This window comes from Crocuta crocuta, unplaced genomic scaffold (assembly GCF_008692635.1).
Source record: "Crocuta crocuta isolate KB4526 unplaced genomic scaffold, BGI_CrCroc_1.0 scaffold64, whole genome shotgun sequence".
NCBI classification, from domain to species: Eukaryota; Metazoa; Chordata; class Mammalia; order Carnivora; family Hyaenidae; genus Crocuta; species Crocuta crocuta.
In genome coordinates this window covers 7,197,588-7,224,273 of record NW_027530640.1, presented here as the reverse complement: position 1 = coordinate 7,224,273, position 26,686 = coordinate 7,197,588, and the positions used below count along the sequence as shown (strand labels likewise).

At 38.5% G+C, this 26,686-nt stretch overlaps 1 protein-coding gene across 1 annotated transcript; it reads left to right on the top strand.

Moving 5' to 3' along the window:
* PPP2CA (protein phosphatase 2 catalytic subunit alpha) lies at positions 1–24,539 on the top strand. The gene is made up of 7 exons (XM_077768640.1): positions 1–346; positions 17,236–17,445; positions 20,699–20,872; positions 21,430–21,519; positions 22,046–22,207; positions 22,941–23,059; positions 23,791–24,539. The coding sequence occupies exons 1-7, from the start codon at positions 245–247 to the stop codon at positions 23,861–23,863; spliced, it is 930 nt and encodes a 309-aa protein (XP_077624766.1). The 5' UTR covers positions 1–244; the 3' UTR covers positions 23,864–24,539.
* Positions 24,540–26,686: the final 2,147 nt, after the last annotated feature.

Sequence of the window (26,686 nt, the reverse complement as noted above, 5' to 3'; positions counted from 1 at the left end):
ATGTCACCACGCCGGTGGCCGCCATTACAGAGAGCCGAGCTCCGGCACTAGATCGAGCGGAGGAGGGCAGCGGCCGGCGGCCGGGTACTACAGGGAGAGCCCGCGGGGTTCGCGCTAGCGCCGAGGAGCCTCCAGTAGCCACACAAGTACCCCGGGAGCCGGCGGCGGCGTGTGCGTGTGGCCCGTGTGCGGGCGGCGGCGCGGGAGTAGCGCGGAGCGGCAGCCGGTTCGGGCGGGTGGCATCATGGACGAGAAGGTGTTCACCAAGGAGCTGGACCAGTGGATCGAGCAGCTGAATGAGTGCAAGCAGCTGTCCGAGTCCCAGGTCAAGAGCCTCTGCGAGAAGGTGAGCTTCTCTCCGGTTGCGGGAGCCGCCGCGGGCCGAGCCCACCGAGAAGGAGGTGGCTGTGAGGAGGGTGCAACATGGCGGAGGCCGTCGGCCCGGGCNCGGGCGACCCGGCGCCCCCTGCCTCCCGCGCAGGGATTGGTTGTCTCCGCCACCGCCGCCTAAAATGGCGCCGTTCACCCGACTCCAGGGCTTGCGAGCCTCCAGCTTTGGTGCCGGGAGAGGTGGCTGAGGGAGCAGAGACCCTGTAATGTTAGGGTCGGGGACGGTTTTGAGATGGGTGTATGAGGACTTGAGTCCTAAGGTCTGGGAAAGAGGCCTGTGACTACTGTGAGGTGGGTCCGAGGCTTTTACTTGTACTCGGGCCTGATTCTTCCTTCGGTCCAAAGCTGTCCAGAGGATCCCCCAAAGGCAAGCTCGTAGGTTACATACCAAGACCTGTCTAAAGGTCACACAGCGTTAGTACTGTTCTCGGTGGTTTGTGTTAAACTCACTGAGCAATCTTGACAGAGACTTAAAAATGTGTTATAAGAATTTAAAAATATGTCTTTAATTTCTGCAAAGGTCGTGGGGGTAGATGGAGGGAGGAGTACAACTTCTTTTTCATAGTTGGAAGAAATGGAGAATTTGGTGAGTCATACTACATAAGGAGCTTTGGGATTGAAATCCAAGTGTCAATTTAATCTATGACTTCTATGCTGATTCAAAATGGGTAAATGTGAAACTCTTCTGTAAGCTGAACGTATTTGGCATTTTGCCATCTATTTTTAAAATGAACAGCGTACATTTAAACCAGCAAATTTTGTATCCTGGCTCTTTGAAAAGTTACTTGTTGATATTTTTGTGGCTTTAAGTGGTAGTAATAACGATGGTAGCTGTAGATGAGCTTTTATTGTGTCCCAGACATTGTGCTTAGTGTTTAAATATTTTTCAGAAGTCGAAAATGTAATGCTATAGTTGCTTTAATAAGTCCATTTTAAATTACCTGAAGTCCGTTTTGTTTTTCCCTAGGAGTTGGATAAACAGTCTATTTAGCTATTGGCTGTGTTGCATTTTTGAAGTCTTAGAAGTCAGTTTTCTAGTGTATAGAAAATACTTATCCCTACTCTAAATAGCTTAACTCTTGTCAAAATTAACTTTGCAGTATTTCGTTCTAGTACAGAATTGCAGAATATCATATTCTCATTTTGTGTTAGTATGGAGAATTATTAGAGAGCAGTTATGCTGACTCGTTTGTGGTTTGATGGGAAAATTAGGTTCATGAGTTTGTTGTATATGCTTCTAAAAGCAGGCTTTTTCAGAAATTCTGTGAATAGTTGCAATTTAAATGAGTCAAATTCAGATTTATTTATCCTAAGCCTGAACAATTTAACTAGTTGATGAGGTGCCACGTGATCTGTTGGAGCTGAATTTTGCTGTTAGCAATGTATTGAGTCTTTTCTTCCTCCTTTACCCTTCATTTTCTTTCATCAAATGAGAATGGCATTTGCAGTAAGGGTTTAAGAAATAGGCTTCTGAAACAATGTATGTTGTCTGGTCTTAATTTCTAGGTGCTGTAAGTGATGATTTCAATGACTTTTAGAGATCAGTACTTCATATAAAGACTTTGAGTCAGCAGTCAGCTAGATGACTAGTCATTGGTGTAGAAAACATTAGAAGAGAGGTAATGATGTAATTGGAAGACCACTGGACTTCAAGTTAGACCTGGACAGTAATTATCTTTCTGCCACAGAGTAATTGTGACTGACCTTGGGACAACCACTTAGTCTACATTTTCTTTTCTGTCTGTGAACTTAAAGACTTAGATGTTCCAGGGACCCTTCTAATAGATTATATAATCCACTTTTAATGCATACATTGTGTTTAAATATCAAACATCTATTGACTATCCAAGATAGCTAACCTTTATGAAAGGAATGCAAAGTAATGAAGTATAATCATGCTTACTCTCAAGGAGCGTGAATCTATTTGAAAAACAGTAGTGGATGAACCTAGGAAGTAGAGGATTTGTGTTAGACACTGTGGGAGAGAATACTGGATGCTAAGGTTGGGTATCTAAAGCTTGATAATCTGGAAAATGTTGATTGTTCTCCACATATTTGTAAAACTAAAATATGGTAAGGATTAAACAGTTTATACTTATATCCTCACTGGTTAACCACTGTGGCCAGATATTTGTTCTTAAGATAGTCAAAAAGATGGAAATGATATTCGAAGTTAGGTTTCCAAGAAATGGATCCTTTAAAGGTGAATGTTATGCAGTCTTAATGCTCTTTTTAACTTGTAAGTATTTTAACTTCTGGAAGTATATTCATTTTGCAACCTATATTAATTTGAAGGCAGCTTTTTAGGTATATGAAAAGAGTTTGGATGCATGACTTGAAAATATCTTTTGTACTATATCTTGTGTACTAGAAAAGTTAAAAACATAAGTTCTCTTTTCATTATTAATTGAATAGCCAAAGCACATCTAGTTGGAAGCTACATATTTTGAAAGTCTTGAGGGAAACATTTTTACATTACTATAACAGTAGTCTTTTTATTTCCTTTTAAAGAAAAAATCTTGTTGGAGATAGGTACTTGTTAGTAGTTGATCATTTCTCTCATTATAAGAAGGAAAACTTATTTAAAAGCCTTCCTTCTATCTTCCTGAACATGCCTGATCTGAATGAAATATTTAAATGGTAAAGAGAGAAGTATACATTAGAGGTTATGGTGATTAAAAAATTCAGAGACCATTATTATGGTATCCCATCAGCAATTAACAGTGAATGTTCAAAATGCAGAGACTCGAGGTGTGTATTAATTAGACAAAGGTGAGTATGGTTTTTATGCAGTTGACTCGGTAAGGGTTTTTTTCCTCCCATGATGTGATTAAGGCTTATATCAAAGCCAAGATGATTGTGAAGTATACTTTTGTCATTGTGGGGATCATAATTTTAGTTGATTGTTGAAAAATTTCTGGTGAGTGAATGCAGTGTTGTCTTAAGTACACTTCTATAGTCAGTAACATTACTACATTTGTAGAACTGGACTGGTATGTTTCCATTTACAGACTGGAAGAAGTAAATAGTATCAACTTGCTTTTGCATTAACTACAGTAAACACTCTTTTATTATGTGGCTTCAGCAGTGGTTTAATTTAGGTATGATTTTTGGCTTTGTGCTGTCAGGTCTTACCAAACTTGTGGAGAATGTTGTGTGATAGCCAGTTTTTTTTCCTTCCCCAAAGGAGTTCTTTACCTAGGTATGCTGTTTTCCATTGCTCTGCAAACACTATAAATAAAATGCAGTTATTAAGGCTTCACATTTGTTACAAGAGTGTGGGAAAAATTAAACTCTTCTAAACTGGATAAGCTGCAAAATGTTTGATCAGGGTTAAATTTCTAATGAAACGGGCAATACATTTTTTTGAGTCTGTATGTGTGCTTAATTTAAACGGTTGTTTGGCTCATTTTCATAAAAGTAATTTGAATATTGAGAACAAATGGGGGAAAGCATGATGGCAGAACATTATTTTCATTGTATTTTCACATATACAGTTCTCTTAGGTTCATGAGATCTTTCTTCACTTATAGATAGAAATTAGAGACTCAACAGGGTACAGTGACTTGACTTCACGGGCTAAAGTGAGATTGCATGGGCTTAGGGATTCTGTGCCTAGGCTCTAGTCTTGCTTCACAGCCTCCCTCCCTCTTTTCTTGGGAAGTGTTAATAATGAAAGATCCAGGTGAATTGGGGCCAAACTGAATTGCAGAATCACCAGCTTTGTAAAATAAAACATTGTATTTATTCTTATTGCTTGAAGGCTTCCAATTCATTTCACACACTATTGTCTCACTTCGTCCTGGAGGAGGAAACAGTCCTTATTCTTCAGTTTTGAATGTGCCTAACTGTATTTGCCCCTTACATAATATTGGAGAAGAAAACACTAGCCCATTTTCTGTGTATCCTCAGTGCAAATCATGATCTAGAAGGTGAAATCTCAAATATTCCAGGAAAGCATAAGTGACCTTTATATTGTTCAATATGGCTTGTCAAATGCCTTTTTGTCATAGCTTCCACAGTCAGACCTATTTGTGCCTGTGTGTTTCGTGATCTCCCAGTCCTGAAGCAGTAAAGCATTTGGTTTTGGACTTACTGAGGAAACATTGAAATGGTGAACAGTCCTACTAGTCAGACACAGAAGTCCCCCGACTCCCCTTTTATTTTCTCTGTCAGAGCCAAGTGTTCTCTCTACAAATACTGGCAGGTGAACCACATGCTGTAGAAAGAATGATAGGCACTGGAGGAGTGTATGGGTAATAATTGTAACACGGGTCAGGTGTCCCTCCACCACCCCCACCCCCACTTTTTATGGCAGCAGATATTGCTGGTGGTGTTGTAAGTTGTTTGTCAGTTATTCGTGGAGTATTTGTTTAGTTTGGAGGAGATGTGCGAGAAAACCAGGAGACAGATTTGAGTTGAGATAATGGTAGGGGAAGGGTCTTTTTTGATTAAAAAAATTCTTTTTTAATTTTTTAAATTTACATCTAAGTTAGCATAAAGTGCAACAATGATTTCAGGAGTAGACTCCTTAATGCCCCTTACCAGTTTAGCCCATCCCCCCTCCCACATCCCCTCCAGTAACTCTCTATTGTTCTCCATATTTAAGCGTCTCTTATGTTTTTGTCCCCCTCCCTGTTTTTATATTCTTTTTGTTTCCCTTCCCTTATGTTCATCTGTTTTGTATCTTAAAGTTCTCATATGAGTGAAGTCATATGATATTTGTCTTTCTCTGACTAATTTCACTGAGCATAATATCGTCTAGTTCTATCCACGTAGGTGCAAATGGGAAGATTTCATTCTTTTTGATTGGGGAAGGGTCTGTCTTGAAGGTACTGAGAAGGGAGGAAAAGTTAGCTGTGACAGAGAATCCCTTTTTATTCCTCTTTTTTGACCAATCTCATCTCTTATTTCCTTTTTTCTTCACTTATTTATCATTACCATCCATGTCTGAAAAAACCTTCAACCTGCACTCCTACACAAGTAAGATATGAAATGGACTAGAACTATTAAGGGGAAAGATTTTGTGTTTAAAATTTTCTAAATGTTTATTCATTTCTTAGGGGGAGAGAGACCGAGCACGAGTAGGAGAGGGTTAGAGGTTGAGGGAGACAGGAATCTGAAGCAGACTTCAGGCTGTGAGCTGTCAGCACAGAGCCTGACATGGGGCTCGAACCTACAGACTGCAAGGTCATGACCTGAGCCGAAGTTGGACACTTAACCAACTGAGCCACCCAGGCGCCCCTGTTTGTGTTGTTTGAAATAGCTTTTCTTTCAGCTTCTGGAGCAGAGGTGGTAGAGGAGGCTCAAGTAGAAAAAGATCTGGCTGCCAGTAAATGGCTGGGGGATGGGTTTTGAAAGAATTGTAAAGAGCAGTCTGGAATTAACTGCCTCATTTCTTAGCATTACAAAGTTACTGTCGCCTACTTATGTATTGTCGTAGTGTTTAGAATGGATGAACAGGGCAAAACATTAAAAAAAAAAATAAAAGGGGCGCCTGGGTGGCTCAGTCGGTTGAGCATCCGACTTCGTCTCGGGTCATGATATCATGGTTCGTGGGTTCAAGCTCCTCGGCGGGCTCTGTGCTGACAGCTCAGAGCCTGGAGCCTGTTTCAGATTCTGTGTGTCCCTCTCTCTCTGACCCTCCCCTGCTCACGCTGTCTCTCTTTCTCAGAAATAAGTAAAACATTAAAAAAAAAGAATGGATGAACAGGGCAGTGACAGAGATGTGTGTATGTGAATCTGGGTATTTTCCGGGCCCCTTGGTGTTTCAGTCGGTTGAGTGTCTGACTCCTGCTTTTGGCTCAGGTCATTATCCCACGTTTGTGGGATCAAGCTCCTCCACAGATTCCTTGCTGAGCATGGAGCCTGCTTAAGATACTCGTTCATTCTCTCTCTCTCTCTCTGTCTCTCTATCTCTCTTCCCCCACTTCCCCCTCCTCCTTGTCACCTCCTCCCCCACTCATGGCTGTACTCTCTCTCAAATAAAAATGAATCTGAGTATTTTCTAAACTGTACTTGACCAGTTGGCCAGTCATTCTGGTACTCCCATGTCCTCACCTCTGCTTTAGTCATTTAGTTACTACAGATGGGAGTATGGCTGATGTTAAGGGGCCTGAAGGAAGATTGAAAACCTTTTTCTAGAGTGCTCCTGGGAAATGGTTCATTTACTTAGCTAGAGTTATACACAAAGTGTAATTCACAAGACTGGCTGTCAGTGATGCTATTATGGGACAGTGATTTTGGAAATCAGTCAAAATTTATTAAGCTTCCATTGTGTACATTATTTTCATTGTTTAGCTTTGTCTAAATAGCATTATTTTATGGATGTTCATTGCTCTAATAGTAGAGTTTCCCATTAGTCAGGAGGTTGAGTTTGTAGTAAATTCTATAGAAAGGAAAGGTTTTAGAATGTTTTTGCTAATAGTGAGCAAGTGAATTTTATTTCCTTGCCACCCATTGCTTGTCAACTGGCAGTATTGCCCACTACCTCTTTCTTTTGGGTGGCTCTGACTTAATGAAAAAGGTAAAGAATTAGCTTTAGTAAAATTTTAGGGATGGAAGGAACCTTAAAGACTTTAGGCCAAGTCACCTGGTACAGAGGAGGGAGCCCAGAGTGGTTGAATGTTGTTCATGATGAATTGTTGTGATGAAAAATTTTAAACAACTACATATATGCCAACATGTCTCTGTTTAGTAGGTTGTATATATTTTTCCCCTTTCCAGGAATGATTGGGAATGTTTAATTCGTGCACATGTGTAGGTTGGTTAGTAAAGACCTGGGCCGTATGTTGCAAAGGGACAGAGATACAGATGATTATTTGTCAGAGATGGGAAAACATCAACCTATGTAGTATTTTCTTTTAATATAATCTTAGAATTATCCCTCATCCCTGACCTTTTTCTTTTGGTTAAATCCTAAGCCTTAAAACCAAATAGTAACTACTGGTTTCTAGAACATTAATGGAGGGGTATTGTACTTTTTTAGTATAATCACACTGATAGCATATATACAGTATAATCATACAGAAGACCAAAATGTTTTCATAAACTAGAGGCATCTCTTTGGAATAATGAAACAAAAGACAAGTAATATGAAGAAACATTATGGTAATTAACTCAAGACTTTTTTGCTTCCACAGCTAGTAGTATGTCCTGCATTAAGTATCACACCAAAATAAAAATCTGTCCGTATATTAGTTTGTCATGAGCCTTAATTTTTTTTGCATTTGTGAACATCAGGGAAACCGGTTTATCTTTCCTAAAAGCAGTATGAAACAAAATAAAATTCTCTTACAGTATTGAAAAAAATTATTTTTTCTTGCAAATTTACTTGTCTTAAAAGCCTTCAAAGAGGGTGTCTGGATTGCTCTTGTTTAAGAGTCTGTTTTTTTAATGTTTGTTTATTTTTGAGAGAGAGAGAGCGCACAGGCTTGTGCACACAAAGGTGAGGAAGGGGGAGGGGTGGGAGACCCAAAATCCCAGGCAGGCTCCAGGCTCTGAGCTGTCTGAACAAAGTCAAACACAGGGCTTGAACTCACAAACTGGGAGACCGTGACCTGAGCCGAAGTCAGGCGCTTAACTGACTGAGCCACCCAGGCTCCCAAAGTGTCCACTCTTGATACTAGCTCAGGACATGATCTCACTGTTGTAAAATTGAATCCTGCATTGAGCTCCCTGTGCTGGACATAGAGCCTGCTTGAGATTCTCCCTTTCCCTCTGCCCCTCCCCCATTCTTTCTCTCTCAAAATAAACATACATTTGGGGCACCTAGGTGGCTCAGTCGGTTAAGGGTCTGACTTCAGCCCAGGTCATGATCTTATGGCTTGTGGTTCAAGCTCCACCACATCAGGTTCTGTGTGGGCAGCTAAGAGCCTAGAGCCTGTTTCAAATTCTGTGTCTCCCTCTCTCTCTGCCCCTCCCCCACTCAAGCTCTGTCTCTCTCTCTCTCTCTCTGTCTCTCTCTCTCTGTCTCAAAAATAAATAAACCATAAAAATATTTTTAAAAGTTAAAATAAACATTAAAAAGAAATAAAAATTGAAAGCCTTCAGAGGTTTTTAATTTTGAAACTAAAAAGTAAAATTCAGAAATTAATTATTGCATTTTTTTCAGCTTTGCTTCTCTTGTGTCTTTATGACTGTATCGGTAGAAGGTATACTCAACTATGATTGAAGTATTGAATGTTTAATTTATGTGAAGTAGAGCTTCAATGAACATTTGAATTAATAACCATGTTTTTAATAGAAAAATATCTAAGAACATTATCTAGCTCTCTATCAATAGATATTTCAGAGAATTTGTGTGAACAGTCTGGGTAAGAGGAGAAATAACTGATAATAAGTAAACATGGAATAAAAAGTTTGAATTCCAAAATGAAAAGTACCAGTTAAATCAGAAGGTAACATTTTATATTTTAAGTAGATGGGAATAGGTGCATTCTTCCATTTATTATTGCATACAAGTTGGGCATAACCGAACTTATTTAGTAATTATGTAACCAAAAAATGTTCATATGTTTAACTCTGTAGTTCCACATTTGAAATTTCCTGAAAGGAAATAAATAAATAATACATGTATGGATCTGTTTGGGAGGATATTATACAGCTGTTTGGTTTTTTTATTTTTTAAATGTTTTATTATTATTTTTGAGAGAGAGCAGGGGAGGGTCAGAGAGAGAGGGAAATACAGAATCCAAAGACAGGCTCTAGCTGTCAGCACAGAGCCCAACGCCAGGCTCGAACCAATGAACCGTGAGATCATGACCTGAGCCGAAGATGGATGCTTAACCGACTGAGCCACCCAGGTGCCCAATTATACAGCTGTTTAAAATGATTGCTATAATGCTATAGGACGTTGGGTTCGTGAATATGAACTTAAAAAATTTTTTTAATGTTTTTATTTTTGAGAGAGAGAGAGACAGAGTATGAGCAGGGGAGGAGCAGAGAGAGGTAGACACACACACACAGAATCCAAAGCAGGCTGTAGGCTCCAAGCTGTCGGCACAGAGCCTGATGCCAGGTTCAGACTCAGGGACTGTGAGATCATGACGTGAGCTGAAGTCAGACGCTCAACTGACTGAGCCACCCAGCCACCCCATAAATATGAACTTAAGGACACAAATTGAGATATTAGCCAATTTGAAAAATGAAGTCTTTATGAGTAGTTGTTGGTGTGGTAGGATTAAGACTGCCACAATCTATTAACATTTTAATGTTCTCTGGTGTTCGCATATAAAGAATTTTTACATAGTTGTAATCATTTTGCATTTTAAATGTTTGCTTGGTATAATAATAAAAATGAATGAATATAGTCCGTGGCTTTTTCTACAGTACATGTTAAGTAGAAATTAAACTGCTGTTGTATGCTCTTAAGGAAATTAATATATAAATGATTGGTAGATCTTTTGTTGGTTCCTGGTTTACTTTTTTCCCTTTTACGTGTCTTCCTTGAAATATCCTGACTTGGATGATTTGTGGAGTCTAATTTAAATTTACTTTGGCGGACCTGGATGGTTCAGTCAGTTGAGTGTCCCAACTCTTGATTTTATTTCAGGTCATGGTCTGGTTTGTGGGATCAAGCCCTGTGTAAGGCTTGTGCCTGGCAGTGCGGAGCCTGCTCAGGATTCTCTCTCCTTCCTCCCCCACTTGTGCACTTGATCTCACTCTCAAAATAATAAATAAGCATTTTTTTTAAAAGACAGTATTTCTTATTTAAAATTGTTGGGGTTTTTTGTTTGTTTGTTTTGGTAATTTCATGTTGTTATGGTGGTTAGGGATAGCTCGTATGCCAAGAAACCAGATTGTTTTTATAGTAAGTTGAAAAATTAGCTTTTAAGATTTCTGAATCTGGAACTCAGTACAGGGAGGACATTGATAATAAAGTAATGCCCCTAAAGATTTGTTTTCTTCAAGTGAATCTCCAGATTCTTTTAATTTTAGGACAGTAGAACATTTTAACTTTTCATAGTTAAGCTCTTATTACTGGACTATCCTATTCCAGTTTTAACCTTGTACTTGGAAGGTTTGTTTTGTTTTGTTTTGTTTTTTTAAGGCTTATTTATTTTGAGAAAGAAAGTAGGCCTGCTCTAGTGGGAAAGGCAGGGAGAGGAGGAGAGAGAATCCCTTTCTGTGGGATCCGCAGTAGACTCTGCTGTCAACACGGACCAGGAGATCATGACCTGAGCCAAAATCAAGAGTCAGAGGCTTTAACGGACTGAGCCACCGAGGCATCCCGTTCTAGGAAGTTTTTTTTTTCCCTTAAATAGTTTATTGTCAAGTTGGTTTCCATATAACACCCAGTGCTCATCCCAACAAGTGCCCGAGGAAGTTTTATATCACATCTTTTTTCCTTGATTTCACTGATGTCAGTCTTTGCCGTTTGACTGAATTTCAGTAGGATTCCATAAATTAAAAAATCAATATGGTGCTAAACTATTTTTAAAAACTTTAATTTTCTTTTAAATGTTTATCAGCTGAGATCCTGGAAGGTTTGGAAATGTGTTTTTGTTTTTTGTTTTTTAATTGAAAAAAATTTTTTTAACGTTTATTTATTTTTGAGAGACAGGGGGACGGGCAGCGGGGGTGGGGGGGGACACAGAATCTGAAACCGGCTCCAGGCTCCGAGCTGTCAGCACAGAGCCCAACGTGGGGCTCGAACCCATAGACCGCGAGTTCATGACGTGAGCTGAAGTCGGACGCATAACTGACTGAGCCTCCCAGGTGACCTGGAAAAGTGTTTTGGGGAAGCAAAAAAAGTTTGGGGTGTGTGTCTTTTGCTTTGTTTCTGTGCCTAATTCAGGTGATATGAGTCTTTAAATTATAGGAATCAAAATATCAGAAAGTGAAAAGGTAGTTACTAAAAGTATAAACATCTCTAATGTTAATTCAGTTGCTTTGAAAATCTGGTTCTCTCATTTACCTTGAGTATAAGCTAGAGAGTTAAAGTTGTGTAGCTACCCCAGAAACTAATAGTTGGTTTAAAAAAGAGAGAGAGAGAGGGAGAAAAGAAAAAAAAAAACCTGATGGTTGGTAAAGGCCTGCAGGTTCTAAAGGTGACTCATTAGAGGCCCCATTAGTTGACCTTATAGGGAGGGGTTCAGTTACCTGCTTCTGAAGCTTGAAAGGCCTGACTCCATGTGATAGCACAGCTTCTCAGACTTTCTTTTTCTGTGATTAGTTTTTCCTGACTGTAAAATAATCTTCAGTGAGAACCACCTCCAACCTTTTTTGTTCTGGTGATAGTGTATTTTGGCGTAGTTACCATCTCTGAGGTGGGGAAAAAAAGCATACTTAAATTCTTTGTAAGCTTGAATTTTTGTTGTTAAAACATACTTAATAGTTGGCTTGATAACATCTGATACATAATACTCTTTTCTCCAGGATTTAATTATAATTGCTCTAGTCTGAAATGTGGTAGGAAGAAGGAGTTTGATTTTCCCAGATTTAGAAGTTTAAAATGTTCACTTAATAAATAGGGTGTCCTTTCCCTTTTAGAGGATAATTTGGTAACATCAACTTAAAGAGAAGCTAGTTGTTAGATATGTTAATAGGTTCACTTCATGATCTTCCAGGTTAAAGTGTAGATGTATCCCAGGGAGCAAATACTAGGATATATATTGCTTTCCCCTACTTGTTCCGCCTGTCCCCCCATTATTATAATTTCTCAGGGAATACTCTCCATCTATCGTGAGAAATTAACCAGGTCTCTATATATGAATAGTGATCTCCAAGATAGATTGTTGGAGACAAAAGCAGACTGCTGAATAATGCTTTTTTTTTTTTTTCAATGTTTATTTTTTGAGAGAGACAGAGTGCAACTGGGGGAGGGACGGGGGGGTGGGGGGAGATACAGAATCTGAAGCAGGTTCCAGGCTCTGATCTGTTGGCACAGAGCCTGATGCAAACCCACAAACTGTGGCCTGAACCCACAAACTGTGAGATCATAACCTGAGGCAAAGTTGGATGCTTTAACTGACTGAGCCACCCAGGCGCCCCATACTCTTCCTAGTTTAAAAATGCAAAGGAAAATGAGTATGTTTTTGTAGGCATATAATATGTATGTAAAACTTGTAAATGACGTTTTGAAAGGATGTTCATCAGGATACTACTGTTGGTGATTACTTTGCCCAAGGGGAATGGGATTGTGGAGAGTGGTCAAACAGGACATTTAACGTTTCTTTGGCTTTTGGGTCTTTAAATTTTATTTTCTTGTTTGTTTATTTATTTTTAGAGGGGGCACGTGCAAGGGAGGGAGAATCTTAAGCAGGCTCCATGGTGGGGCGGGGAGGGGGTGCTCCCTCACTCCCTTGACCCCAGGGTGGTGACTTGAGCTGAAAGCAAGAGTCAGAAGCTCAACCAGCTGAGCTCCCCAAGCACCCTAGAGGGAACATTTAGTTTTATTTGCTCCAAAATATTTTTTCCAAAGATTGTCACTATAAGTTTCACAGTTTTAAAAGTAAAATTAAAGGTACAGTGTTTATGATTGTGATTTGCTGACATTGAGATAAAAGGAGCAAATAGCATTTAAGTTTAAATGTCATTTTAGGGGGCCCCTGGGTGGCTCAGTTGATTGGGCATTCAACTTCGGCTCAGGTCATGATCTCATGGTTCACAAGTTCAAGCCCCGCATTAGGCTCTGTGCTGACACCTCGGAGCCTGGAGCCTGCTTCAGATTCTGTGTCTCCCTCTCTCTCAGAACAGATTCTGTTCCTCCCCTGCTCATGCTCTGTCTCTCAAAAATAAATAAATGTAAAAAAATGTTTAAAAATAAATAAATGTCATTTTAGGATTTGAATGGAAATTTTGAGTACGTTGTTATAAGGACTTGAGGCAGTCATGAGTGGCAACTTTTTATCTTCCATGTAGGGAATAACCTTTCAGGTTAGCAAGTGTTAAGAGATGTATTTTGGAATTTAACTTCTCATAGAATTGTAAGATTTGTATGGTTCTGACCATCTGTTTATTATGTCATTATCCTTTTAAAACCTCTGAGTAACTTGCAAATTTCTTTGAAGTAGGACCTATCATTTCATTCACAGCTATTTTCATTACTATGTGCCAGGTGCTAAAAACATTGGACATGGTATTAATCCCAAACAGACTTACTCATAAGAATATGCCTAGTGAAATTCTGCCTTTTAGTAATAATAAATCATGGGAGATTGGAATTACCCTAGCAAAATGGATTATATCTGTTTCTTAAGAAATATCATTTTTTTGAGATATAGTGGAAGTTTGTTCTAAGTTTTAAAATGTTAGGGGCGCCTGGGTGCCTCAGTCTGTTGAGCATCCCATTTCGGCTTAGGTCATGATCTCGTGGTTCATGAGTTCGAGCCCTGGCCTAGAGCCTGCTTTAGATTCTGTGTCTGCCGCCTCCCGCTCACCCTCTCTAAAAAATAAACATTTAAAAATTTTTTTAAATAAAAATAAAATGTTAGATCAAGTTAATGATTAATTTTTGGATGTCAGTGGTTGGTCATTTTCTTGAAATCGGTTCCCCAAATGTTTGAAAACTTGAAAATAAGTGTTCTTGAGCTTTGCTGTACCTAAGAAAGCACTGGAGTAGAGTGAGAAGGGGAGACTAAAAAAAATTATTGATGCTTGGATCCGACTTGCAAAGATTCTGGCTTACTTGAGAGAGGAGTAGCCTTGGCATCTGGAATTTTTTTTTTTTTTCAAAGAGCTTCTCAAGTAAATTTTTTTTAATGTTTGTTTATTTTGAGAGAGTGAGAGTTGGGGGAGAAGCAGAGAGATAGGGAGACAGAATCCGAAGCAGCCTCCAGGCTCTGAGCTGTCAGCACAGAGCCCAACACAGAGCTCAAACTCAACCACAGGATCATGACCTGAGCTGAAGTCGGATGTTTAACAGACAGACTGAGCCCACCCAGGCTCCCCCTCTCAAGTGATTTTTTTTCAAGTTTGTTTATTTTGAGAGAGAGTGCTAGCTGTGGGGAGAGAGAGAGGAAGGACAGAGCGAGTGTATCCTAAGCAGGCTCTTTGCTGTCAGTACAGAATCCAGTGTGGGTCTTGATCTCATGAACTGAGATCATGACCTCAGCTGCAATCTAGAGTTGGATGCTTAACCCAGTGAGCCATCCAGATGCCCCTCAAGTGATTTTTAATGTGTGGCTAAGGCTGCATACCAGTGCCTTAAAACTAGTCCTTGTTACCCTTGGTTGTCACTCAAAGTGTAATGAACAATTACATTAGTAGCAGTTGTCCATGGTAACTTCACCTTCGTGTTCTAGTGTGTTGCTTTTCCCTGACCCAGCTTCCCACTGTACATTCTGGAACACCGTTCATAGTGCTAGCTGTACAGAGAAGAAAATACTCATTGCATGTTGAGTGTCTGAAGTAAATACTTGAAACCCATTCTCAGAATAAATTTCTTTTACTTTCTTGGCTTAACTGAAATCTGGCTTTTCTCAGGAAGTCCTATATTTCTCTAATAACTTTCCCAGGTAGATGGATGGATGCTGCCATCCTCTGGGATAAAATTCCCTGTTTTTCAGGTTTCTGTTTTCTACCTAAATACCCAAGCACCTTTCCTTACTACCTATTATTTCTTCATTCTTCAGAGAACTTGGTACCAATTTCTAGGCATGCACTTCTGATGTTATCCTGACAGACATCCATGGCTTTCCCTGAAAATGACCTCTTTAGTTACCCCAGTTTAAGTTCTTGATTTATTAAAAAAAACAAAAAACAGTTAAGTGTCTTTTACACCTCAGACGTTGTTCTAGCAAGGTGCTGTGTACACGGTGGTAAATTAAAGGAATCTAGTGAACATTTTAAACTCTTAACTTTTAGGGGTGTTTGGGTGGCTCAGTTGATTGGGCTTCTGACTTCAGTTAAGGTCATGATCTCACAGTTCATGAGTTCAAGCCCTGCATCAGGCTCTATGCTGACAGCTCAGAGCCTAGAGCCTGCATCAGATTCTATGTCTCCCTCTCCTTGCTCTTTCCCATTCACACTCTGTCTCTCTCTCTCTCAAAAAAATAAAGATTAAAAAAAACTTAAACTCTTAACTTGGACAGTTGCATGGAAGATAGATTAGAGGCAGGAAGCATGGAAGCAGGGAGTTCAGTATGGAGGCTAGCACAGAAATCCAGGTGAGGTTATGGTGGCTTGGACCAGGGTAGTGGCCAAAAAAATAAATAAATAAATACAAGCAGATTGATTTGAGATACGTTTTGGAGGGAGACTAGACCAGACTTGTGGTGGATTGGTCGCTGAGTACTAGTGGTTTTTAAGCTCTCCTCTGTCTCAGATCTCCACATGTGTATAGCCCTACCTCTGAAATCATAAATACACTCATCAAGTTTTCTGATAGTGAATCTTTGTTCTAAGACTACTTGAATTAGACTTGTTTTCAGTCCATGTCCATACCCCATTTCCCCTCTACATTTCGTACCTGGGATGACCACCTTTCACGGTTTACCTGAGCACAACTGAGGCATTTCTTGCGATGCCAGACTTTGAGTGATAAAACTAGCATAATTTGGTCACCCTACACCTACCCCAGTTTTCCCTCTTCTCTACTCTTGCGTGGTATGCTTCAGCATGTTAACCTTTTCCTGAGTATTTCTACACATGATTGCATCTTGTCTGTTTTGGACCTTGTTCCATTTCCTACTCCTATGCCTTTCTTTTTTTTCCTTCTAGATTTCCTTTTATTAAGTACAAAATGAAAGACTACCAACTTCAATTCTTTAACATTTCTTGAGCATGGTATAGGACAGCAAGAAGTTGGTATGGCTGATATTTTCCAAGTCAGCTTTCCTATTCCCTTTAATTCCTGCCAGTTCCTTGGACCTCGGGCAGTTTTCCTAGCTTTCCAGTGTTTGTGATCCTGAAGCACTGCTCCTTACTTGAGCATGACTTAGCAGTTGACCTGATCATTTTATTGTCTGCCTCTCCTGCTCCAGTGTGCTTTTACAGGCCGTCTTGTTTGTTGTGTTGTTTGTTATCCATCATTTACCCTTTCTGTTTATTTCACCACTTAACACAGCCAGTACTTTGTTACTTGTTTGCTTGTTTGTGGTCCCCTGCCCCCAGTGACCTACCTTGCACACTATGCCCCCAAAGGCTAGGACAGGGCCTAGCACATAGTATCACTCAGATCATTGAGCAAATGAATGGATGATTGTCTCCCAATGCACTTTAGTTTTGGGAATATAATAAATGTGTGTTGAATGAGTGATAGGATTTCTGTTGAGTGGAATGTTATGTTACCCTTAATAGTAATGTTTGAATTTGTGATTACATGGGGGAATGCATATTCTACCAAACAACTTTATAAAAACCATGCATATTGAATAGTTATAATTGTAAAACGAAAAGTTTGTATTTTGGTATAAAGAGTATAAAAATACAGGCAAATGTTCATGTTTCCAAAAAAAAAAAAAAAAAAAAAAGTCAAGCAGTAATTAGAAACCTCTCCTCATAGCCTGGAATCCTGGAGCGCCAGCATATTATAATTTGACGTTAAAGCTGAGGAACTAGGTACCTGAATGTCTTGTTCCATTTTCATTAATATGGCTGCTAATAATAATCTATTTAGCATTTAAATTAGTTGGTAACTGCTAGGCATAAAAACTAATAGTGATGGCAAGAATAGAACTGTGCATCTTGATACATGTTTTTTCTAAGTATCAGGAATGAGATAGCTAATATATGGAATCTGGCCATATCTTGCCCTTTTATGTTAATGAGATTATCGGTGCCCACAGTTTCATCTTCTGAGTCTGCCCCTTAATGCTAAATTAAGTGTAAGTAACATATCTTTGATCTTTGTTAACATTGTGTCATACCAAATGTATTTGTTTATTTTTTCTCCATCTGTAGGCTAAAGAAATCCTGACAAAAGAATCCAACGTGCAAGAGGTTCGATGTCCAGTCACCGTCTGTGGAGATGTGCATGGGCAATTTCATGATCTCATGGAACTGTTTAGAATTGGTGGCAAATCACCAGATACAAACTACTTGTTTATGGGAGATTATGTTGACAGAGGATATTATTCAGTTGAAACAGTTACTCTGCTTGTAGCTCTTAAGGTAATTTCAATTTTGTTTGGACATTTTGTACTGGATGAGACAGTCTTGAATGTTCTTTTTTTCCTAAGTGATTTGTGATTTTCTTTGAATATTCAGTTTTAGAATAAAACTCTATTTAGGAATGCAGGTATTCAGGTTTGGGCCTTATAAATCATAGGTCTGTCTTCATTCTGAATAAAAATGAGAAGGTTATTCTCTTGCAGGTTATTTGAAAAAAGTTAGAGGGCTGGTCAAATAGAAACATAATTTTAGTAAATTGGGATATGGAGAGGTAATATAATTACCTTTCTGTATGCGTTTGAAATAGAGTATATTAAATGTCAGAATGTTTACATATTTTGACACAGTAATCCCATAGACTTTTACTGAAGAAGAAATTCAAGAGGAAAAGAGCTTCATTTGCTTGAAAACCTTAATGGTGGCATTATTAATACCAAAGATCTAAAAAGCCAACAAAAGTGAATATCTAAATTATGATTTATCTCAGTGGAATATTTAGCAGCCATAAAAACTTGGCAATCTAGAACAATAGAAATGATAATTAAAGCACGTTGCTTATACTAATTCTAGCTTTGCCAAGTGTACAAAGATCTGAAAGTGCAACAGGGTGGTCGATAACTTATAGAATGGCAGGCTTCTTTCCCTAGAAAGTATGACTTTTCTTTTAGGAGAGATTCTATTAAAGAATATTCACATTGGGAACTAGAATGTATTATGCTACATGAAAGAAAGATACATCATTTCACTCATGTGGAATTTAACAGAACAGATGAACATAGGGTAAGGGAAGGAAAACTTAAGATAAAAACAAAGAGGGAGGCAAACTGTAGGAGACTTTTAAATACAGAGAACAAACCAAGGGCTGCTGGAGGGGAGGTGGGTCGAAGGATGGGTTAAATGGGTGATGGGCATTAAGACGGATACTTGTTTGAATGAGCATTGGGTATTATATGTAAATGATGAACTGCTAAATTCTCCTGAAAAAGATACATGCTAACTAACTTGGGTTTAAATAAATAAGGGCAAAAAACATTGACAATGATAAAATGACTGCCAGATACTTCTAATATTTGGGAAGTGGTAAAATGTAGTTTCGGCAAGAGCTGAATTATAGGCAGTTAATGTATGTGTTCATGAAGCTACTGGTCTGAATGATGTAACGTGCTACAAAACATTTTTCCACATCTGTAAAATGAAGCAGTTGGATTAAAAGTTTCTGTGGTGACTCTAGATACTATGAAAACAAATGCATACTAAGCTGTTCTTAAAGCCCAGGATGAATCTTAGTGCTCAGGAGGAATGAATATGCTGCCGTTAAGAATTCATATTTGAGGAGCACCTGGATGGCTCAGTGAGTTCAGTGTCTGACTTCAGCTCAATTCCTGAGTTTGAGTCCCACATTGGGCCCTACACTCCCAGTGTGGAGCCTGGTTGGGATTCTCTCTCACCCCCTCCTTTTTTGCCCCTCTCCCACTCATGCTTTCTCTCTCTCTCTCTCTCTCTCAAATTAATTAATTTAAAAAAAGAATTCATATTTGAAGGTTATCAGACTACATTGTGCTGCATACCCTTCCTCCAGCCCCTTTTATACATTGAAGACTTAAGCCCCAGTACCTCAGAATGTGACTGTATTTGGTGATAAGACCTTTAACAAGGTAATTTAAGGAAAGTGAGATCAGTTGGGTGAGCCCTAGTTCGATCTGACTAGTGTCCATGTAAGAAGACATTAGGACACAGATAGAAAGTGAAGATGATCAGACGTGGAGAAAATGACCATTTATTAGCCAAGTAGACAGGCCTTCAGAAGAAACTAACCCTAATCACACTTTGATTTGAACTTCCAGCCTCCAGAACTGTGAGGAAATAACTTTCTGTTGTTTAAGCTGCCCATTTGTCGTGCATTGTTATGGCAGCCCTTGCACAGTAATATGGGGGGTCAGAGGAGAGAAACTTCAGCAAGTGATGCTGGGACAGTTGAATATCCATCCACGTGCAAAGAGAATGGACTTAGATCCCTCACACTGTACAAATGAATCAAAATCAGAACCTAAATTTAAGAGCTAAAGCTTTGAAGCTTCTAAAATAAAACAAAATATTTGTAACCCTGGATTAGGCAGTGGTTTCCAAGATAGGATACAAAAAGCATAGTCCATTAAAAAAAATTGTTAAATTGGACTTCATCAAAATTAAGAGTTTTTGTTTTTCACAAGACGTCAGTAAGAAAAAATTTGTAGCAGTTCATATCATAAAAATGTATTATAATTCAATAAGACAAAACGGGACAAAATACTCAAATAGATATTTCATCCAAGAAGATAAACAAATCGTCAAAAAGCACAAGAAAAGATGTTCAAAATCATTAATCATGGAAATGTAAATTAAAGTCGTAATCTTTTTAAGTTTATTTATTTTGTGAGAGAGAGGATGAATCCCAAGCAGGCTCCACACTGTCAGTACAGAGCCCAGTGTGGGGCTTGAACCCACAAACCATGAGATCATGACCTGAGCCAAAACCCAGTCGGATGCTCAACCAAATAAGCCACCCAGGTGCTCCAAGTAGATTGTAACTTTGTACGAAAGCTTAATTCAAGATGATCAAAGCAACATTTTCATAATACTCAAAAACTAAATTATCCAAGTGTTCATCCTATAAATAAAGCAAAATGTGGTATAATAGCCATACAAGGGAATAGTGTGCAGCAATAAAAGAAACAGAATAATCCACTAATTTATATACAGATGAGCCTCAGAAATATTCTGCTGAGTGTATGAAGCCAGACACACAAAAAACTATTATTCCATTCATAAGAAATTTCTACAAAAAGCAGATCTCAAAAGACAAAGGTAGATCAGTCGTTGCTGGGAGTAGGAGTTGGACAGCTCATGGCGGATAGTTTTGGACTGGTGGAAAGGTTCTAAAATGATTGTGGTGGTTATTGTATAACTAAATTTACCAAAAGGATCTAATTTTAGACTGAAATTTCATGGATGGAGTGTTACAGCTAATCATTATGTTCTGTGTAAGAGTTGGTAGTAGCAGGGGTTTGACTTTAATTGAGGTGGGGTTTGTTGAGACTCCATGGTCAAATACCCATAGATAATAGGATTTCATTTTGGTGTGGTAGGGGGGCATGGGGTGTTTTTTTCTCCACCACCAAAATTGGAACTCTGGATTTTCTTTTAGAAAGTGTACTGAATTGTCATTTGGTTTGAAAGAGCTGGGTGTTCATATTGTTTTGTTTTCTTGTTTTAGGTTCGTTACCGTGAACGCATCACCATTCTTCGAGGAAATCATGAGAGCAGACAGATCACACAAGTATATGGTTTCTATGATGAGTGTTTAAGGAAATATGGAAATGCAAATGTTTGGAAATACTTCACAGATCTTTTTGACTATCTTCCTCTCACTGCCTTGGTGGATGGGCAGGTATGTAGGTCTTACTTAAAGTTATGTTGCTGATTATTTTCCAGAATCTGCTGTCTTAATGTTTAGGGCCAGTCATTTTTCTACCCTCCCATCCCTTTTGGACTTTGGAAGTGCCTTCTTTATATCAGGCACTGACTGAACTATAAGATGGGACCACAGGGTTAGAAGATGTAGCCCGTCCATCCTCTCAAGTTGTTTCTGGACAAGTCTTAAAGATGTAATTAGCTATTTACTCATCCAGATAGAGAAGTGCACAGAAGAAATTGCAGAAAATCCTATGAGAAGGAAGATAGTCGGTGGTGAGGGTAAGGTCAGAGAAATATTTCCTTGGAGGAGCTGACTGAATTGGAGTCTGGGTGTAGTAGCAATGCTTTATCAGGAAGAAAGGGAGTGTATTCAGTAGTTGCAAGTGGGCTGAAAGAAAGACTGACCCTGCAGATAAAGCCTGGTTCTGGCAGAGCACAGAAACACCAGTAGGACCAAGTGATGTGGGCTGCCTGAATGCAGAATGTTTAAATTTTCTTCTATGTGAGATTAACATAAACCATTCTTTTCAGATATTCTGTCTCCATGGTGGCCTGTCACCATCTATAGATACACTGGATCACATCAGAGCGCTTGATCGCCTACAAGAAGTTCCTCATGAGGTATTGACTTTTATTTGGTAGAGAGAGGAAAAATTTTATTCTAACTTATTTTCCTTTATGTATTCTTTACTTTAATGCCCAAAAATGATCCCATGTCGTATGAACACTCTTACCAGCGACCTCATTCTTCAGAAGAAGCTAATATTAAGAAACCTAAGATAACAATGCCTTTGGGACTGGTCTTAGAATCTAGGTAGTTTCTTCAGAGCCTTCTGCCTTAATTACTGGACTATAATGCCTGATGTTGAAATTTGCATACTACAGCAAGGTTAACTAGTTAGGGCTTGTTGATCTTGGGACTCTTTGACATAGGATGTACCTCTTAAAGACATCTGGAAATAGTTTCTTACTTACTTGACACACATAGTTGACTGCAAAGCAAAGCTTAAGCTTTTTTAAGCAAATACCACTCAAAAAGTGTAACTTTGTAGGGTGCTGCTCCTGATGAATGACTTAAATCATTTTTGCAAGAGGCAGTTTAAACCTTACCTTGTGATAAACAGACAAAACAAAACTTGCTTTTTAGGGTCCAATGTGTGACTTGCTGTGGTCAGATCCAGATGATCGTGGTGGTTGGGGTATATCTCCTCGAGGAGCTGGTTACACCTTTGGGCAAGACATTTCTGAAACATTTAATCATGCCAACGGCCTCACATTGGTGTCCAGAGCTCACCAGCTGGTGATGGAGGTATGTCTCCTTTCTGAAACCTGAAATGCTTTTTATGTATTTGTTTATGTTTATTTACTTATTTTGATAGAGAGCATGAGCAGGGGAGGAGCAGAGAGTGAGTGGAAGAGAGAGATCCCAAATAGGCTCTGTGCTCAAACTCATGAATTGAGAGATCGTGGCCTGAGCCGAAATCAAGAGTCTGACACTTAATGGATTGAGCCACCTACGTGCCCCCAATTTGTTTTTTAAGTAAACTTGAGGTAGATTTAGGGATGGGGTGTTTTTGTTTTTGTTTGGAGGGGGTTAGGTCAGTTAGTGATATAAATGAGAAAACTCTCATGTGTTTTGCCTGAGCCTTTTCAGTAGATATACACTGGAATTAAAACCTCATGCTTTTGATCACAGTGAATTTCATAGTTGACATGTTTTCGGAAAAGTCTTACTGACTGAGTAGTGCTAGGGATTTAAAAGTAGGAAAGTAAGATTCAGGGAGCGCGAGAGGAGGGAAGGTAGCAATTTATGGTTTCAGTTCTGTTTCATGTGTTTAACAGGTATATGTAAGGAGGGCAGATTGAGATGAAATAGAAAAATGTTTCAGTATTTGTATAAAAGTATGATTTTGCCAGAGAACCCAGAAACAAAACATTAATATTTTTTAAGCCTTGTGGGAAGGGGAGATCTTTTTTCTCTCTTGACTCACATTTAATTGTAAATAAGGGAGTAAAATAGGTTTTTATCACTTTTCTTGCAGGGATATAACTGGTGCCATGACCGGAATGTAGTAACAATTTTCAGTGCTCCAAACTATTGTTATCGTTGTGGTAATCAAGCTGCAATCATGGAACTTGATGATACTCTAAAATACTCTTTGTAAGTATTTACACCTGAGTAGTTGGCTGCTGTTACAGTCGAGTCAAACTGTATAGTTTGAATGGGAGGTGTAAGAATCGAAGGGCTCATGCTAATTCAGATCCCAATTTGATTTTTACGTTTCCTTTTTTTTTTTTTAATGTTTATTATGGGGGGAAGGAGCAGAGAGTCTCTCAAGCAGGCTCTACACTGTGTAGAGCCTGATGCGGAGTTTGATCCCACAAACTGAGATCGTGACCTGAGCTGAACCCCAGGAGTCAGAAGCTTAACTGACTGAGTCACCCAGGCCTTCTTAATGTTACCTTTTGTACAGATCTGTGATATGTTGAAACACATCAACAGAAAATTGGTCCTATATAGATCCTGATGTGTGAATTAGAGTTTTAACTTTTAAACACATTTTTATTGTGGAGTTAATAAAATGTATTCTGAGGTTAGATTACAAATACAGTACATTGAGCTCCTGGAACCCTCCTTTCACATAACCTTAGAAGGAACTCTGATACATAAAAATTCTGTTGGAAGTTGCATTGGCTCTTCAAGGAGGCGTGCCACTAGAAGACTTACTAAATGCATCATTAGGTGACAATTAGGGTTCTCTTCCATTAAAGCAAGCTGAAATCGTACAGGAAAAAAATTGTGAGGGTGGAGAGAATAATATTCTTGATTCAGATTGTCAGCGCACTTGATATGTGCCATGTAAACAGCAAATATGTTTTGTTTTTTTTCAGCTTGCAGTTTGATCCTGCACCTCGCAGAGGCGAACCCCATGTTACTCGTCGTACCCCAGACTACTTCCTGTAATGAAATTTTAAACTTGTACAGTATTGCCATGAACCATATATTGACCTAATGGAAATGGGAAGAGCAACAGTAACTCCAAAGTGTCAGAGAATAGTTAACATTCAAAAAACTTGTTTTCACACGGACCAAAAGATGTGCCATATAAAAATACAAAGCCTCTTGTCATCAACAGCCGTGACCACTTTAGAATGAACCAGTTCATTGCATGCTGAAGCGACATTGTTGGTCAAGAAACCAGTTTCTGGCATAGCGCTATTTGTAGTTACTTTTGCTTTCTCTGAGAGACTGCAGATAATAAGATGTAAACATTAACACCTCGTGAATAAAATTTAACTTCCATTTAGCTATAGCTTTACTCAGCATGACTGTAGATAAGTATAGCAGCAAACAATCATTGGAGCTTAATGAACATTTTTAAAATAAGTACCAAGGCCTCCCCTCTACTTGTGAGTTTTGAAATCGTTTTGTTTATTTTCAGGGATACCGTTTAATTTAATTGTATGATTTGTCTGCACTCAGTTTATTTCCCTTCTCAAATCTCAGCCTCATGTCGTTCTTTGTTATTGTCAGAACCTGGTGAGTTGTTTTGAACAGAACTGTTTCCCCCCTCCTATAAGGCAATGTTACTGCACAAGAGCACTGCAGTGTTTTTCATAATAAACTTGTGAACTAAGAACTGAGAAAGTCAAATTTTAATGGTATCAATGGGCAAGACTGGTGCTGTTTAATTAAAAGATACATCAATTGATAAATTTTAGAATTTGTAGTATTCTAGGTAAAAAAATAAAAATCAAGGTCACTATATATAACCTCTCTGGTAACTCCTTGACATTCTTCAGACAATTTTCAAGACTTCTGATCCAGATAGTACAATTTGTCAGATAGCCATCCTGCTCTTCGTGGGTTCTTCCTGCGTATTAACTGGTCTGCAAGAAGGGAAATTTGGGCGACCTCAGGAAGACCTGGCTGTATTTAAGTGTTTTGGTTTTTGTTTTAATAAAGCATCATGTTTCCAGGTAGAGCCTGACAGACTGATGTGTCTACTTATCAGTCAGTGCAGTTTCTGGTTATAAATATCCTATTGCTATATATGTTAGATGGACTCTAAAATGATTGACAGATTTTGTACATTGCTTGTCATGTGATCTTAGACTTAACTTTGTCTCAGATAAAACTGTTAAAGCATTATCCTGTATTAAGCTCTTTAAGTGATACTAGTTAAACCAAATAGAAAACTGTTGCTAGATCTTGGTTTAGTGTTATGTGCATTCACCCAAGGACAAAAATGGCATTTGAAATGAAGTGACAGTGCTAAGCACTTAATGAGTTTTCCCACACCTTTTTTATCCTTTGAATAGGATTAGGAAGTTAAAACATTTCTTCTGCGGAAACTAATATTTGGTCATCTTAAGCAATCAGGGTAAACTTCAGGGCACTTAATCATCACTTGTGTGAATGTAGGAATAAAAGTTCCTTTGCTTTGTATTGTGTTGAATTTGGAGCTGACAAGGAAGTTTTCTCATATCTGAGATGCTTGAGGAAAATAACTCACATACACATTCTGTTTTAAAAATGGTCTAGTTTCTTCTTACCTCTCCTGATCTAACTGACAGTATTTTTGGTGGCTTGTGGAATTGATGGTCCAAAGCAAAACGCCCTGTTTTTCTGTCTCCCATTTTATTCTTTTTATGCTTTCACAAGAAATACATCTATCTTTTTTTTTTTTTGTCACTTCATACCCTTTCTCTTTGAGCAAATAATTCATCATGTGCGGTAGTTTTAACCCAGTGTCCAAGTAATCTAGATACCAAGCAGATGGTTTCAGGTGCCATGGTAACAGAATTGACCTTGAAGAAATAATATCTTCTAATTGACATGTGGTACCGTCATCCAGGTGTGCAAATTCTCTAATTCTTGTGGTTAGCAGAAAAGGGCTCGTGGTCAGAATGGCTTGGGTTTGGAATGATTACCAGAACTTAAACTAATTTTCTAATTGTACACAATGACTGGCTTTAACCGTCTTAACTGGGAAGTGTTTAGTAACCTACCTGATTATGAAATGAGTTAAAAAGAAATGCATTGGTAAGTATAGTAATTTCTTTAATAGTAATAAGTAATTGCTGTTGCTGATGTGTCAGTAACAGATTTAAAAGAATTTTTTCTAATAAACTTTTTTAAAAGCTTTTTTTTCTTAAAGACTTGTTAACTAAAAATATGTATTTTGAGTATTCTATACAGAGAACTTACAGGAGTCTGCTTTGGAACTTTTAAGGGTAAAATGAATTGGTAAAACAATATGCTCATTTCTTAGATTGAATATTCTAAGCAAACACACATGACTTTTTTCCTTTTCTTGGTTGCAGTAGATATATTTTAAATGGAAGAACAGTTAAAGTATTTTTCAGAAAGACAGCTTTAGATGAGTAGGATAAGGATGGTTATTTCTATGGTTCTCAGCCTTGGTGCCCACAGAAATTCTCATTTAAATTGCTTGGAGGCATATGTAGGCATATTTTTAAGTTTCTCAAGTGATTTTAATTTACATTTAGATTTAAGAATCACTGCTTAGTTTTCCAGCAACAGATTTCAGAAAATTAGCTTTTGTGGTGATTGGTGGTGGTTGTGGGTTTTGGTAAATAATTAAAGTATACTCTAGGACTCTGTTTCAATAGTGACTTTTATCTGTTCTGTATAATAAAAAGTCCCCCTACTTTTCAGCCATAATGTGTTCTTAGAAATGGACCTTAACATTCAGTGATGGGCTTGTTTGCTTTGGGGTAGATTCTATTCCCCTGAGCCACACCTTTTTTTTTTTTTTTTTTT